General features: G+C 45.6%; 1 protein-coding gene across 1 annotated transcript in view; it reads left to right on the top strand.

Annotated features, from left to right (window-relative positions):
• T265_13763 (hypothetical protein) overlaps positions 1-17638 on the top strand; it is a gene marked incomplete at both ends in the record, with an annotated part of 26055 nt that extends 8417 nt beyond the window's left edge. The window contains 2 exons of the mRNA XM_009170420.1: positions 10624-10917; positions 17399-17638. Of these exons, the coding sequence (XP_009168684.1) occupies positions 10624-10917; positions 17399-17638 (534 nt within the window). The remainder of the gene's footprint in view (positions 1-10623; positions 10918-17398) is intronic.
• Between the last annotated feature and the right edge of the window lie 288 nt (positions 17639-17926).

Below are 17926 nucleotides of genomic sequence, written 5' to 3'. Positions count from 1 at the left end.
TTGCTTGGATTTGAGCAACAATCAATGAATATCCAGAAAATTTCAGGAAGACGCGTTCAGAGAGAGAATGAATATTCAGTTTTTGTAAACAAAATGCATATGAGAGATTTGCATCTCAGTCCAATAGTTCAGTTCAGTTGGCATTTCCCAATAAATAACTCCGCAGCGAAGGCCTTCTTTCACCGGTACCGACACCCTTCGCAACTGACACCTAATCAAGCTAGCTGGATAACCGCTTCCCCGAAGTTTGTTCTTTCCCTCAATCTGGGCCGCAATCCGATTAGCTTTTTCTGCGCACAGGGCCCCTACATGCCCCAACAATACTAGCGAATACTGACTTCATATGGGCAGACGAGTAGTTCAGAAGTGCCCCACTGTCTGTTAATTACACTGCTGATCAGTGGCTCATGACCCAACTGTATTGTGTTGAACTACTAGCTTGGCGATGGCGGGTTCGTAGCCCCTGGAAAAAGGGTGTTTTGGCCCCCATTAGGATGCTGCTTGTTTCGGATTGTGAGCGATTCGTAAGCCAGCTCAGATGAAGGCAGAATATCTGTAGGAAACACTTTCCGAGTAGTTGGCTGCATCCGTTAGCAAAATCTCCTTAGAATCGAATATTCAGATATCCTGTTACAGTGGGCTTTCAATGGAGTAAAACTGTACTGTGTGTTTGGTTTCGTGAAATCGGCTGTCTGTCTTTATGAGTTGAATAAGACATGAGAGGGCTGGAAACCATGTCACCGGTGAGCTGTTTGATAAGACTGTACATTGCCAACTAGCAATAACACTATCCCTCCGACAACTTCCAAGATCCCATCGTAAGCCACATACGCTGAAATTGATTGTAAGCTCTAAATGGCTTACCTTCTCTCTGTTAACAGTAAAGTGCAGCTTACGGAGTTGATTTCAAATCTAAAACTTACCTTCCTATCAAAATCCGCGGTCAAGAACACCATAGATGCCGTATCGTGACTAAACAGTATTTTACTCCACGAGCAAAGTCATGGTACTGGCATCCTTGGTCGAACCAGCCAAACGCAGCGCTGAAAAAATTACGGAGCACGAAAATTCGAATCATCAGTTAGTTTCACGGAGTATAACCACCCCTAAACGGTCGACTTCCTGCTTTCAAGATAATATTAGTGATATCATGATATCACCCTCGACAAAGGATGAACGTTATGATATGGTGGATATAAGTAACGGATTCCGACAAACTTTCAAAAACAAGGTGATTTTTTAACTGGCATTGTGCCTAATAAATAATTTAAATTATGAACTAACTTCTTTGGTTTCGTAAGTGCTTCATGTGAAATAGCACCAGTGGTTATAAGTTGTCGTGGATGGGCGGTTAAGTGACAAAAACTACTTCAAATATTTTCATGGGGGATGCATTCGTAATGGACTGAGCTTCGTGCTCTATATCGTTTGGAAGCCAAAATACCGGTTTCTCTCTAAACAGACTAGTTTCATTGTGAAGATATCCATGATAATTTTATGAGAATATGAGAACTCTCGTTTGAACAGTCATCCTCCTGTCTGGTATAATTATTCTGGTGAGTCCACACGAAATTGGGGATTCAAACGAGAGTGGTATGAATGCGAACAATGCATATCCCGCAACCTTCCACAACAAAAGCATAGGAACCTAATCAAATGAGGCAATTATGACACAAACCAAATGAACCAATTGGTTGGCTTGGTGCCTGGCTTTGCTTACAGGTCAAATTCTGGATTTACAGTTTGCAAATCTCTTCACAGAACTAATGACTGCTTGAAGCCCCAGATGCTTATGTTTCCTGTGCGATGCAAAGCTACACAAAATCTTTTGGAATACGGGATTTTGCAGAGAATATCACAGAACACCCAGAAAGATCAGCTTCTTGTCAACTTTTGCCTTTCAGGTGTTATTTGAGGAGGTTAAGTGGTAAGAACGATTCCAAAATCTTTCTACTGTGACAACGTCTTAGCGACAATTCAACCAGTGAACTTCCGACTCGATGGCTCAACAAACCTTCGATAGATCCTTTAATAAGGTTTATGTAAGATACATTGTCACCACTTACCCTGTCATTAGATGGCGTCTGAGAGCATAGCCTAATAGTCAGATCACATTTACCCAGTTCCGCTTCAATAAAGACATGTACTGACCAAACAACAAGACAGTCAGTAATACGGGTTCCTGGACACATTCAACAGGTCCTCTCATAGACCAACAACATGCCGCTGATAGCTCACCACTGGCCTACGTGTTCGACGTAGAATACAAGATCAACTTCGCGACGGCTTTCGAGCCTATTTATGAAGCTCCATCAAGGTTGCTGAAAGAAAAGAAACGTGACCGCCGAAGTCGACAACATATGTGCACGCATGACTTAACTTCGTTCTCTGTACGGTCACGGACACTCACATGGTCAGAAAATTGCATATTAGTCTTATGTAGCTCGCAACCAGTGCGCCTAGCGTGATCATTTTCATTTTACTCAGCCTTGTCTCCTCCATCCATGTTTGTTGCAGAATAGGATGTAAACAAAAGGCTACTTCCATTCACAAGGTGTTGTTCTTAATGAGACCACGGGAATTTTTCAGCTGTTTGCAAATTTTCCAAAAGGCAGTCCGTGCATAGTAGGATTCTTCATTTTTGCAGCGACTTCTTATTCCTTTGGGTGAACTGGGATCACAGACATCTAATTGAGTGACAATTTACATAACAATGAGCAGTGGCTGAGAGAGCATCGGTACATGGCACGTTTCCACCTTAGTGCGCCGGTGAGTTATAATCAAAATGGGGCATTTGAAAAGACTCAACACAATGCTGTCTGTTTATTAGGGCTTGCTGTGCTACTGAGTAAGATGACGGGCGTGGTTTGACCCGAGTATGAATGAATTGTTGATAATGGGATTGGCACCAGATGTATTAATCTATCTGCGGATTTTCGAGTTTGGCGACGGCACCCGCAGGTGCGCTTCTGTTGTTAAGTTTTACGTTAAAAATAAATTAGATCGAGTACCTGAAATTCAACTCATTTTTGGGCATTCGATGAGGAATTAGTCGATTAGGATAAAAAGGCGATTAGAGAATATACACCAGCGAAGAAGAGTCATCGGTATCCTTGATGCTATAAAGATTCTGGTGCTCATCATTTTGGATGTTCCAGTGGCCGTGCCGGGGTTTGAACTCCGGACATCTGACGTGCGAGGCGAGCGTGTTATTACTGCTCTCCAGTGCACGTTGCACGCAGCTGAATTTTCGCGAATGAGCTTTAGTGATGTGATTGTTGTGTCCAACGGGTTTCGTGGGTCTGCAGCGCTACCTGACTGGGAAGCCTTGACAGGTGGGTCAATCGGTCGTCACAATCAGGACAGTCACTGAGTCATCTTTCGATGGGTCGGACACACCAATCACATCGTTCAAGATTGAATACGTTCGCTTTTTCAGACGTGAAAATTCAGATGCGTCCAACATGCACTGGGGTAGCAGTAATAACACACTCACCTCGCATGTCCGGAGTCCGCATCCCGGCAGGGTCATTTGATATGCACTGCTGATGAGCCCTAATAAGAGCGAAACTCGAATCCAGTGCTTATTCCCTTTGATGTGGACTCACCGGAATAATTAATTGCGCGCGGACAACTGCTCAGACGAGAGTGATGTGAATATGAAAAAAATTGCTACATTGTTGAGGGAATGGTACCACGGGCGAAAATCTCTTAGCACAAACGGTCAGAGATAATTTCTTACACGAAATATCTGGTGAGGTTTTTCCCCGAATCCAGATTCATGGTGTAGTTGAGAGAAAGATTTTTAGTTACAAAAGGCTGTTTTGATAATTTATAAAATGTAAAAATTGCCGTTTCGCTTGTTCACGAAAGTGAAATTACGAGGATATTTAAGCAATTACGGAAACGCAAAGATTCATCGGTTATTAGAGAGCTAAATAAGTGTCTATTCGCTAATTTCGTGCAATTTGGTTTCAAGTAGAACATAAGGTTGACGGAAACCCGGGAACTGCGCCTACCTGATGAGCCCCAAGAAGGGCGAACCCGGTCGTGGGCTGTCGATGGATTTTCAGCAGCCTTATGAGTAGTACATTACAAATATACATGTATCGCGATATTTCAAATATCGTAGCGACTGAAACATGAGGCGGCCTGGTGCAGCACATTCAGTTGCCTGAGAACATCACAAACGAGAGATTCAGCTGGGTTCCAGGTGAGTCTCTCGAAAGAACTAAATTAGTTTGCAGATGAGTGTGTATTCGCTAATACAGATACTTTGTTTTAGTTCCGCATGCTGGTCGCGATTGGTCAGTTGATCAACTGACTGTCAAAAAGGGAGGTACGAATCCACTCACAGAAATGAGGAGACTGACCTCATTACCACTTTTCCTCGATACCTTTAAGTTTTCTGGCAAATGGTTCTTTGCTGGACCAATTTAGGGACTTTTACGTTAACACTAGCCATGTATTTTGTCAGATCCGCACGTTTGCACAGTAACTGTTTAACCTTCCAACAATGTTAGGCCTGTGTTCAGCTTGATCCGGATTACGACCGACTGTTTGGAAGCCCATCGTACGTCGGTTTGATCGTAGTATAGTGAATTTCTTCTTGTGCGTGTAATCAATCGGGGCTGAAAATCCAAGAAGTATAGCTTGGAATTACCATCTGTGTGCATCCGATGATTCTAACTCGTGATCTTCTGGCCAGCAATTAAAGACTACCGACGAGCGGGAGTCATTGACCTCCCGCAGGACACAGCCCCACTCTTCCTTCAATCACGCAACGGACTGATCAGTTAGAAAACACATGTAAAGTCGATTTCTGTGCCTCCTACCTGATTGGTAGATGGACGCGGCGTGAACCGAACTCACCAAACAATTGAGCCAAACTCCAGCACTACATTGTTCCAAAGAGTATAAATTCAGCGCAGTGTACTGCTATTCAGACGTTTTGTTCCGGAATGCCAACACCAGAGTAAAACATCATTGTTGGAACGAGATTTTCGGCAGACAGTTTACTGATCGATTGCATAGTCCTGCTCCTTTTCGAGATGGCTCAATGGTTAGAGCGCGAACTTACTGACCGAAAGTTCCGTGGTTCGAACCCGACCTCTGCCTCTCGACTTCTCCTGTCTAGGCTTGGGTGACCTGACAGTATCCCAGCCCTCGTGCTTCCTGTGGGGTTGGCATGGCAATTAGGCACCGAAAGGGCGCTACAGCTGAACGATCTTTTAAATCGGTCTCAAATGCACAGATGGATAGGTATTCCATCTTGGGTAGTGTTGCTTAGGCTGTTTCCAGCTGGCCGCATCCATTTTATGGTCCAAGTTAGGAACTCGTAATAACTAATTATCTCACAGTATTTCATAGTGTTGTAGGGCCGTGGTTAGGTGAACTCGTCTCTACAAAAGAAGCAAGTGAACGCCATCGGTTGCGGGCAAAACGGCCCTATCCGGAGAGAAGCATCTTAACCGAGAGAGTTCACAGATGAACTGGGAGTCTACCGGTTTGGAGATTCTGGTGCCAAGGTGCATCGTTGCACCGTCCCGTGCTGGAGCTCAGTACACACCACAATCCAGCGAGACTCCCAACTAACGCAAGGTGTACACGACGGATACAGTTCATATCTAAATCGTCTTCTGAAATACCCGTTTGACTAGTCACAATAAACAGCTGATCTGATAAGTGACGTTCTCGTCACAGTAGGATGCGACAATGAATTTTCGAGAATACCTCACCCGCAGTTCGTTTAACGATCTAGGAGGGAGTCCCACGTAAAATCACAGGTGCTTCTCAAATGTGTGATCAAGAGAGTCCTCAAGTCAATCTGAATCTATGCGAAGTTTCCTGCCATTTGGTTTAAAATTACGTGCGTTAAATTAGCTTGAACATCCCCAAGAAGCGCCTACCATGGCATGCTTGGACGTGTTTGGACATTGGCGACGCATCGGCATCTAATTTGATGAAAGTATTCGCCCATAGTCTGGTTGGGCACACGCAACAACTTTGAGCAGCGGAAATTACACAGGGAAGTCACGTACTGTCGGTTGCTGATGGATCGATCACAACGTGGCTTTGCAAAAAGCGTATTACCGTCTCCTTGTCATGAACGAGAGTTGAAAGCGTCAGAAAGTTCATTTAAGGTTTTACGGAGAAAACTTTTGCACGAAATGAGCCCAGATGCCGATGAGGAATTGTTTTCATCAAGAATAAGTCATTAGATTGGAGCTGGCAAATGGTGGCGGGGCTTATCTGGAAAAGACCCCCTATCTACCCAACCCCACCGCTCGGATTTTATCTCATCCACTCAACATGCTCCACTATTTCAGAAAGACATCATCGTGGCAGTTCAATTCAATCAAACTGCCTTCAAGCACGTCAGTTGTTACGTTTATTCAAACTACCGTTTTGTCGATTTCTTGTGGCTTTTTATCGTTGACGTCATTATCCTTGATTGGGTCAGCTGATTGTTTTGACGACCCGAACAGCTGGTGCTGTTCGTGACGGCACGCGCCACCCAGTGACAGACAGAACAAGACTGCATGCCAGTGGAAACGTAAACGTACATTCGAAGCGGTTATGTTCAACCGTCTGTCAAACCAGTGATTTATCTGTCTGATCGTAGGTGAATGGAAACCAGCTCGTCTGACACGCGCCATATTGTTCAAACGTCAAATGTTTGAACCTTTATTGATCAGCAAATTTCGCTCAGACTCCGGCTATTCATCATTACCAATGTTACTACTTTCTTTATTCACGTTCATCTGTACTTTTTGCTTGCCAGTATGGTTGAAAACTGAACGATTAGAATGAAATGATCAACTGAACTGGTGAATCCGTTTAAAAACGAACTTCCAGCTCGAGACAATCGTAATGGATTTGGTGTTTGGGTTTGTAGTTACTTTAAGATTCGAATACATGTTATCTAAACATTTGAACGGTTCGGTAACTTTCGGATTTTGAATGGCAGGTGAATTGGGTCATGTAAAGCGAGATGGTCAAAGTGGTAAGAGCGCGAATTTACTGACCGGAGGGTCCGTGGTTCGAACCCGACCTCTGCCTCTCGACTTCCCCTGTCTAGGCTTGGGTAACCTGACAGTATCCCAGCCCTCGTGCTTCCTTCGGGTGGCATGGTAGCTAGGCACCGAAAGGGTGTTATAGCTGAGCGAATATCGATTATCTGATTCGTTGAGTTTTCCTTTGTCGGCTTATCTTTTCACATGATTTCCTCATTCAAACGGATCGTTCAGTCTAGTTCGTACCAACACCCAGGAGTCGATTGCAGTGTTGTCCCTACACTACATCTGTTTCTCTCCTCATGCATGTTGTACAGCTTCTCCTTTTGACCAAAAACCTTATTCTACCCTGATTCTTGACAAGTTTGGTTTGGCGATCGGCCTTTTGTGCCTCTTGGGCGATGAACTGACTTTTTTCGATCAGTTTTCTCCCGATTATCAAACCATGTGACTGAAGTTTGTTCATTCATTCAATGCGAAACAAGTGTTGTCGCTTTGTTCACTACTGCCCTGTTAGGCAGGAATCCACGCGGATCCCACTATACCGCACGTCTTTAGGCGCGGCTACGGCCGATAAGCCTGGCCCGCACGAGGTTGGCTCAGAATTCGGGACGCTTGCCGGTCCGGCATCAAGACGAGATCTGATTGGTCGAAAGTCTGGACCCAACAGCCAATCATGACCCAGTATTGGCCAAATGTCGGTTGCCAATGGCGCATCCAGAACGCATCAGAACTTCCAGAAGGTTATAACCGCTTACGCTATATATACGAAGCGCTGTACAACTGTTCTTGACTTCGTTTTGGGCATTAATAGGCCTTGTGCACCTTTGGTGGTTGTTTTGACGTGAACGCTAGTTTGGGAGGCTCAGACCGAGAACTAAGCTGAGGAAAATACCGTTACTACATGCCCTCATGGTTCTGATCACACTGGCCTTTTTTCATTCGATTTCCTATTTGATCGAACTCATCTTGATCCTGTGGTCCACCACTAAACACCATATCCACGACAACTTGTGCGTTCACGAAGAAGAAGTGGATACTTGGCATAATTTACTAGTTATAAGGCTGTTGAAAACTCTCCGACAGCCCAATACTGGTTTTGTCTTGCTCCCGAGTTTCCATCAACCTTACGTTCTGCTTGAGCATCAAGTTGTACGCTATTGGCGGAATACACTCATCCGCAAACTACTTTAGTGGTAATGGGGCGGGATGGCTCGGTGCTTAGAACGTGAATTTACTGACCGGAGGGTCCGTGGTTCGAACCCGACCTCTGCCTCACGACTTCCCCTGTCTAGGCTTGGGCAACCTGGCAGTATCCCGGCCTTCGTGCTTCCTTCGGATGGCACCGAAAGGGTACTACAGCTGAACGGATGGAAGAACCCTTCGTTTATATGCCAAGAAAATGTCCTGCAGCGTGTGTAATGTCGTGTCAGATGAAACGTGAGGCGGTCTTTATGCGGCATATCCAGTGGGAGAATATCATCGACGGTCAGTTTGGCTGATTCTTTCATCAACACCAAATTAATTTGCAAATGAGTGTAATTCACCCAAGATTGACCTCATACTTGATAAGATTTCACCGAAGCAAGTCATGCAGTGGAATCTTTGTGTTATATCTGCTGATTTGCCAATCTGAGGTATCTGCTACTGACCCGCTCCAGTGCCTAGTGCCGGAGAAAAGACTCACAGAAGGGAACACAACAGCCATATTCCGAACAAGTGAGTGCGAGAGCGTGGGTGCGTACGAGTGTGAATGTACAACGTTCTCAAGCTATTTATTGGAAGGACACTGTCTGAACTTGGTCCAATGCTGACGCACACGTCTGGTTTTGGTACGAGGCTGTGAGGCGCTGCATGTTGAGAGGGTGTTGTCTGTCTGATCAACATCTAGCGGAGCTGAAATGTTGATTTCAGGCATTCAGTGGTTGCTTTCAGGAGTCTGGCCTTCCTGATACTTTGTTTCCCCACCGAATCTCCAATCCGTGTCCCTGACAGATGCACTGACAGTGCGCATACTCTTCATCTCTTTTTGACGTGAAATCTCTCCCAATGAATTGATTTCCTTGCTTCGTCTCTTGTTTTCTTTTACTATCCTGTTTTATCGTGTTCCAACCTCACCGCTTGCTCCGCATCAATATCCGCCCCACACAGGATAGCCTGGAATTACTTGTCGTCAAAATGAGATAACACATGAATGGCTGTGACGCCGTAATCTTGCGTCTTCGCTTCGATGCAACCTCATCGAGGTTCCTCTGCATATCCTATCGGTTTTTATTCCCCTCCAAGCATTTTCAGACGGCACTTTGTATTGCTTGTTTCACAGAGGACGACGACCAGTTAGTTATCGCAAGATCGCAGCGCTTCTAACATCAATCACTAAGACTGATCAGCGAATGAAACAAGCCTCAACCCCTTGAAAGCCAACTGCATCCTGTTTTCTTGTTCCGTCATCAACTCACTGTCACTTACTGACTTAGTCTCGTCATTCCTAGAATATCATCCCTGAGTCTATTTTCCCCCAAACGGTCCTTTCTGATAGCGTAAGAGTAGCGGTCAGCTGTAACATTCCTCTGGTGCCTAGCTGCCATGCTACCCAAAGGAAGCACGAGGGGCTCGGACACGCCCAAGCCTAGACAGGGGAAGTTGAGAGGCAAAGGTCGGGTTCGAACCACGGAACTTCCGGTCAGTAAATTCGCGCTCTAGCCACTTGAGCCATCTCGCCCCTTTCCTGAACCGATCACGCAATACTTTAGTTGCGAGAACTTCCAACTAAGTGAACTGATTTTTAGTCCCTGAAAGTTCTTCACTACCCTTCAAATTTTTCTACTTTTCAAAGCCCGGATTCATTTATAGCTTGCATGTTGTTTTGGGGTGATACATCTTCAACACACTGATCTATGAAACCGGAAACCTCGCAAATTATTGACAATCCATTACTCTTCGGTGAATTGTGACATTTCTTTGTTCCGCTACGGTCACGGTCGGTATTGTTCAGAGCCTTCCTTGCTGTTCCGACTCTCCGTGTTTTTTTATCGTTTCACTAGTTTCGCCCTTCCTCACGAAACTTCTGTAACCGGGGCACCTTCTGAAGTAGATTTTTGAAAAGGCTGTTCAAACTGTTCTAGTACCAGCGCCCAAAAAATTTACGCGCCGTTATGGGAAAACGCTCATCGTGGCGCATGCATTTGTGGCTTTTTTACTTAGCCAACTTCCGCAGTGAATATAGCTGTATTCATGACTTTTTTGTATCGCGGCAGCCAGGAAGACACGTTTGAGCACCACATTTTGTGAGAACGTCACAAACGAGAGATTCAGCTGGGTTCCAGGTGAGTCTCTCGAAAAAACAAATTAGTTTGCAAATGAGTGTATATTCGCCTTTATCGACTGTTTTGCTATCAACTGTCGACCAGAACCTATTTATTGTACCTTACTTGCATGAACGAACGTCTAAAAGAAACGAATATTCATATTGCCCAACTGTCTGTGAAACTCTAATATCGATCCAGTTTACTAGCTGATTCGACGTACGAATCGACATCAGTGCGGTTGATGTAATTTGAATTCCTCTGTGCATTCTCATCAGATTCTTTCTGTTACCATTGTATAGGACATGTATAATGAGCTGGTTAGGACAACCTCGAGTGGATCGATGCCCCGACGTCGTATCTACACCATCCGTGGATTACTCATCAGTTTGCTGTCTTCGCTAGAACATCATCAAGGCACTCGGTGGACTCTGGCGGCTCGACTGGCTGATGGCAGTGCTACTGTGGATTTGGACATCTCTTCTGAGCTTCTGACCAGCTGGATTGGTCTGACAGCAGCTGAGAGCGAGTCTCTGAGACAAATGAGCCGAGTAGCCGCCACGGGTTCCGAAGCAAACGTGGTCGCATTGCAAGAGGTCAGTCCGTGTTATTTGTTCTTTTCCTAGCCAAGCTGTGTTTGAAGTCACTTCCACCTTCTATTTTCGAGTTGGGTTATGCGTGCAATGTTCTTTTACGATTTGTTTCGACTAATAGGTCAGGATTGCTATCCTGCCGTTTTAATCCCGTTAACCGTAACACATCTGTTGCATTGTTTCTCTACGCACACGCCACACTGCGCGTGCCGATGCTAAGCCAAGCGGCTGTGCGAGCGTCTTCTTGCCTGCCGTGTGCGGCTTGTCCGAAATCCAGGTCAACCTGGAATCAGCTGATTTCTGTCTGTGTTTAAATCCACTCTCCGCATGTGGTCACTGCTTGGGCCAGTCTGACTGGAAATGACACAGCGAAAAGAACATCTGGTACCCTTGAAGGGTGCCCTGGAATAAGGACGCCGGAATGGTTGCGATTGGTTGGAAAACCCCACTACCTAAAGCAACCATACAGCTGGGCATCGACTTAGGGAGTCTATGCTATCAACGGCACAGCTTCCCTGTGATTTTTACCGACACAGCTTCCTGACAGACGTTCGCCAACACAGGACGCAACACGTAAATCAACCACAAACTTTAACTATTGGGTAACGTTACGCCCTCGATTGGGACCGGTTGCGTGCCACTGTAAGGCAGCCAGCCAGGCACAGTAGTTCGACGAATACGCTCATTTGCATATCAAATTGGGTTTGACGGGAGACTCACTTGGGATTTCTCGTTTATGATGTTTTTTGGCCGCTATGAGGCTTCCTGGTGCAGCACAATCAGTTGAAGAATATCATAAACGAGAGATTCAATTGAGTCCCTCGTGAAACCAAATTGACATGCGAATGAGTGTATTTGTCGAAATCTGTCCAATTTGGGTTCAACTAGAACATAAGTTTGACGGAACTTCGGTGACTGTGGCTACCTGATGAATCCCAAGAAGGGCGAAACTGGTTGTGGGATGTCGAAAAGTTCTTAGCTGCCTTATGAGTAGTGTATTACGTGTTACAGCAGTTGTTTTCATTTCATACCGTCGTGTCACACCTCATCCGCCGCCAACCTCTACTAGGAGTGGAGAACAATGCATTCAGCGGGAGACAGGGAACGTGAATACGTATCATAGGCATTTCAACTCGGCAAGCTTTGTTTGCTGTCCTATAGAGACCGAACTCTCTGTCTCGTCCTGTGGTCAACTGACAGGGGCTTGGCGTTGCATCACTTTCAGTGCACTCGGCTTCTCATAGCTCATGTAAACGAAGCATTTGTGTTTCGCTTTGTCAGGCAGTAACAAGTGGCACTTTCCATGACTGTAAATGTTTTACCAACATTAGTTAAGGCAGAGTAAGTGAGCAACAATTATTGAATGGTTGAGAACTTGCGGCTTTGACATCACCGAGTTCGCTGGATAAAGCGGAATGGACCGAGTTCTACGCATTCACAACAAAGTAAAACACTAAGAATGCTTTTCGCTACTTTATTGAAGTGGTTTACCTCGGTTGTTCTCTCTGCTCAACTACATTGGGGTGGTGTCTTTAATAGCCAACCCATGTCCGTGTGTCTTGCGGAAAAGATCAGAGCTGTGTCTCTGTAAGACACAACAAACGAGGGATGTACGCACAGACTGTGATCTAGTTGTAAAGTCTAGTTCAAAACAGGGAAGAAATGTGAGGGTGTACGGAGGCCAGCCGTCCCTAATAACCGAACACCACATCATTTGGACGGATGTGTCACGTGCAGGACACGGGCCAGACGAAGGCATGCCCTGATTGGTCAGAATGCCAGCCAATCCGAGTCAAGCACCTTTGACTCGACGCTCCTCGCCATCTCACGCAGATTCTGGCACGACCGTGTGGAACACTCTGTGACTACCCTGTAATAGCTTTCCTTTGTCTACAAAGAGCTGTGTAGAGCTACCGTGACTTTTGATATACCATAGTGAGCGGAGCGGTAAGCCAAGGGACCGATACAGAGTTGCACTACTGTTCAGCAAGTCACAACAGAAGTATAGATCGGGTTGGTGAGTACTATTGTGACAATTGGATCGTGAACCTTCATATCCCAGTTTTATTCCTGCTTCGTTTTTGGCCTAACCTCCAACTGAGCGACACCTCGAAGTAAAAAAAAACTAAAGTGAGTTTCCCCCAGAGACATTTCTCATAAAGAATGAGTGCTATACTTGTGTGTTTAACCAGACCAGACTTAGTTCGCGTCTTCGCTGATAAACTGGCACGTTAAACTTCTATAAGGAGTATCTTTCGGGTAACTAGAAGCCACCCGAGACGGGTCGAATCCGAGTCAGTAAGCCATGGGTTACTCGGGCCTACCGTTTATCTATCAGCTTATCCTCAAGCCAGCTGGCAACACTGATGAAATTTCACGAATTCCTGACCCAACCATAAAGCAGTTCCGGAAGAATTACGGGAACGGGCGTTTCCCGGATATGCACTTTCTGTCGAGCTTGATCGGACGTCCGGTGATGAAGATGCTTCGAAATGCTTCCGGCAGGTTGGCAACAGGTCCATTCTCCGTCCCCTTTAAACTTTCGTTCTTGTTCCGACACTGAACACGACGATGTCGTGGGCAAGCTGTAGAACATGGTAGCGCGGAAGAAATCTCAAGCCATCTTCAGTCGAGCAGTGCGCAAACGACAGCAATTGTTGTTTTGCAGCGTCAACATAACTGGAATGTCCCGGATGCTCTTCAGTGTACGACGGCTGTAAGTGATAATATGACGCCAACGTCCACATAATCTGACGACAAAGAACTTGAAAAATAGACTTGTACTTCTGTAACGCACGCATCATAAGGTTGCTGAAAATCCGTCGACAGCCCACGACCGGTCTCGCCCTTCTTGGAGCTCATCAGGTAGGCGCAGTCTCTGAGTTTCCATCAAACTTGGGGTTCCCGATAAGTCTCCCGTTGAATTACTCGCCTACTTTCAACTCCGGTGTTGTTCTCAATGATAATGAAGGCAACAGTGATGATGGTAACGTTCGCTATTGTTACTGTTGTTATTACTACTTAAAAAGGTTGTCTGCTTTTTGGTCGCCAACACAACACCCTCACACCAGGTGAATTCAGCGAACAGGCGACGCCGGCATGACATCAGTGTTCAACACCGGTGCCGCATGATTGTACGAGGGCTGAGATACTGCCAGGGCGCCTACACCTAGACGGGAGGCCGATCAGGGTCCTCAACCAAAGCCTCTGGCTCAAAAGCCTAACCGCAAGGCAGTCGTGTTTGGCGGGGAATGCAAATGTATTGCCATTTCTACGGAACAAGTCGCTATACATGTTCCAACCCTCAACCTGGGGGACCAGGAGACCCCGAACCATTGGGAAACCTGGTATGGGAGACTCTGCGAGTGTCACACGGACACTCCCCAGTATAGCTCAATGGATCGCCGAGGTGCGCGAACCGTCATACCGCGGTAAGGTCCATTCTCTTCGTGACAGACAGTAGTAGTTACGTGGAATCCACCTGGAAAGTGGGTTTCGCGACGAACTAAGTAACCAAGATATACGGGGACAATAGATACAGTACCTCTTCTAGGAAACTGTCCCACTGAGGAGGCGATTGTTGCAGTACAGTTTTCTTCCCACTGTCACTTAGTTTCAAAATTTTCAACTTACTTTTCAAGAGGGGAGACCACCAATTTACTGGTTGGTTGTTCAGTACAGCGGCTGATGTCTTAAGCGCCGCCGACACATCCTTGGACCCCTCGTGACCGAGCTGGTTTCATTTCGCTGCAGTCGCTCGGAACATAACAAGCGATAGCCCGATATTTATCGACTCCTCGATGTCCACCACGCACTGGTGTTAGACAGTTGGCCTTGCTTTGCGGTTTTCTTGGTGACACAAAGGCGACCCCTTCACATAATGATCTACCTCGCCGTGTCTTACGAGTACTGCTTTATGAGCTCACCACCTTTCCGTAGTGTCTCGGCCATAATGAAGTAAGAATACTTGGTACTGAACGAAAAATTTCACTATTCGGTCGCTCGCTCATTCCACACAGCAGCTGTTCAGGAAATTCGTATGTGACTAAAATTCCATTTTATCGATGCGGCGGCTGCGCGATGCTACTCGTCACCTGTGAGCACCATTCCAACTATTCTGGCATCATCCGAAAGTATGCTTCTTCGACGAGGTACCATTCTATCAGTCGATTTGTCTTGTTATCGCGGCACCCCAACGCAGTGGCCTCTTACTACACCAATCCATACCTTGAAAACTCTCTACTATTACAGCAGTTGCGCAGAAAAAAGGTTGCCTGTGACACTAAATGGTTGTACTTTCCAAAAGAGAACGATTTCTCTCTCACACTCAGAGGAGTGTTGTTTCTTGTAACCGGTTTCACACAGAACGGTCCACAAACGTCAACAGTCCATTGACCTTGAGTTTATCATCACACCTTGAACAGACAACGTCAGTACACGCTACTACTGCCTTTTGTTATGCTTGAATGTCACGCCGATGTGCCATGGTGAGTGTTTGACATGTGATACTTGGTGTCTGCGGTAAATGCAAACTCCGCACTGAATGTTTACGCTTCAACAGCGCGCTCGCCGCACAGTGTTTGTTGAAAATTTCAGTCCCAAATCCAACCGAACCATGTTGGATGGATTGGAGTTGCTGTCTTGTTCAACATCTCGTGTTTTTACTTTAGATTTTCCTACAAAATGTTTTCCACGACCCACAGTGAGCGCGCCTAGGTTTCAAATACTCGCTTTGTGAGAAATTGACACTGCTCTCATCTGTGAATGTGGAACGCAGTGCCCCATCCCCGCTGCAGAGATCACTCGTGGGGCCTGATCAACGTGAGAGATCCCGATTAGGATGGAACGATCGAATTCCTAGTCCTGTGTGATACACTCATTTGCAAATCAATTTGGTTTTCACGACAAACTCAACTGAATCTCTCGTTTATGATATTTAAGTAGAACACAAGGTTGACGGAAACTCGGGGGCTGCGCCTACCTGATAAAGGGCCCAAGAAGGGCGAAACCGATCGTGGGCTGTCGAAGAGTTTTCAGCAACCTTATGAGTAGTATCCTTTATGACTGAAGTTAAATATTTAGTTTGTAAAAAAAATCTGGTATCTGCGTTCGATACTGCCTCTTTCTGATTGTATTTGTAATAGTATATATATATATATATATATAATATTATAATATAATATATATATAATATAACATAATAATAATATTACATAAATACTATGCGGTGTTTCTCACTATCAACCTGGTACTACGTATCATTCACTGATTCGTCTTCCTTCAACCTTCCCGATTGGTTCCCCTCAGATCACCGCGCAAAGAGTAGTATCTACGGTGAAATGACATACGTATCCCTTGACAAACCCACCTAAACGCCTACTGATGACTGGTCACGATTGGTCCCTCAGTGAGCAGTTCAACAACCCAAATCGTCTATGTTTCGGTATTTCTCCACACCTCGGCTTTCACGGCAGCTGACTTCCTTTCTTCTCAAAGATGAAGGCATTTAATCACCGGTCGGAAAGTGTAGTTATTGAACTAAGTCCGAACCTGATCAAGCATGAATTGCCTGCTGTAAACCTTCACGGATCGGACTAAACTTCGGTGGTATCATTGGACTTTTAAGGGATACAGCATATGCGTCTCCGTTTACCAATGCGATCCCTGAGTGCGGAACTGAGAGACACATGATCTAAAAAAGTAAATCTCCATGGAACAGCCTGTGAAAAGTTCCATGGCAAGCGTCTCATCACCATTCGAGAAGCCACTGTCATTGTGCTGTTGGGTGGGTAGCCCCGTTCAAAAAGCACCTGAGCTGTCCGTAACTTCTCGTCCCCTTTTTGTTCCTGCTTCACTCCATATGTTGACATTTTCCCAGTTGAATTCGGGATTTATGAACGTAGATGATTGAGAATCAATCGCGTCTTTGAGTAGCAGGTTTATATTTGTTGATTCTGGTTGACAGCTTCCTCCGCGTTTATCCCAATTGCCACTTACCTGTTCAGGTTTTCTGGTTTCCGCTGAAAATGGTAGCCCCTATTGAATTGGAGGGCTGGCGTCCATCTGATTGGTCCGGTGGTATAGTTCGCATAAGTGGGTGCTCCCTTTAATGGAGAATGTGGTGATATAAGGGAAATCATGCGAAGAAACTGGACAACTGTACCGTGCGAGTAGCGAAATGTATTCTCATGAGTCCAACTAATCTTATTTTCAGTGACTGTGTTAAGTTGGCCACATTTGGTACGCTGTGCTCGATTGGAGAAAATCGTGTTTTACCCAAATTTGAGGCCAGGTGTTCTGCCTTTGGTAGCAAATTTTCCGTTTGTAGTGATGCTGACTTCACAACTTATGTGATGTACTGCAGACCTAATCGCTCCCTGCGAGTTGGAATTTTGCCATCTGTTCCGACTACCAACTCAAAATCAAGTAGCAAGCATTTGATGTCATGTTTTCTCCCTCCCGAAATTCTTATCCCGGTGTACAGGCACAGAAACATCGTCATCGTTTGAGGTCAGCACTTTCAAACTTTCAAGCCCGCCTGGCGAACCTAGCTGGATTGTTCGACATCACTCCTCCGACCCCCACTTCTCTGGGAGCCGGTGATTCATCCGAGGAGAAGCCGATTCGCCCGATCTTGGTTGGCTACCGTCCACTTGATGGGGATTGGCTGACACAGCTTCACAATCGCGTCCTAGCCCGTTGGGGCACTCGAGTCCTCGACTAGGTGATTCGCACGTGGCCTTCAGATTCTCATATGTGAATCTCGAACAGAAATAGGACTTTCTGCACATTGTATGTATATAAAGATGAATTGGCATTTAGATCTCTAATTTTCCCTCTCCACAGTTTTGTACATAAGATATTTTGTTCAACCGGTTGAGTTTTTCACATTTACGAAAAGGCCTCTTGGCCAACGCGAGTTTTTCTTTCTAGAAAAGTGGATCAAGCCCCAACCGATACAACTGATGCTGATTCATTCATATCTGGAAAATAACCAAGATACATGGGAGCT

This window comes from Opisthorchis viverrini (assembly GCF_000715545.1).
Source record: "Opisthorchis viverrini unplaced genomic scaffold opera_v5_101, whole genome shotgun sequence".
NCBI lineage: Eukaryota > Metazoa > Platyhelminthes > Trematoda > Opisthorchiida > Opisthorchiidae > Opisthorchis > Opisthorchis viverrini.
This window is presented reverse-complemented; position numbering and strand designations above follow the sequence as displayed.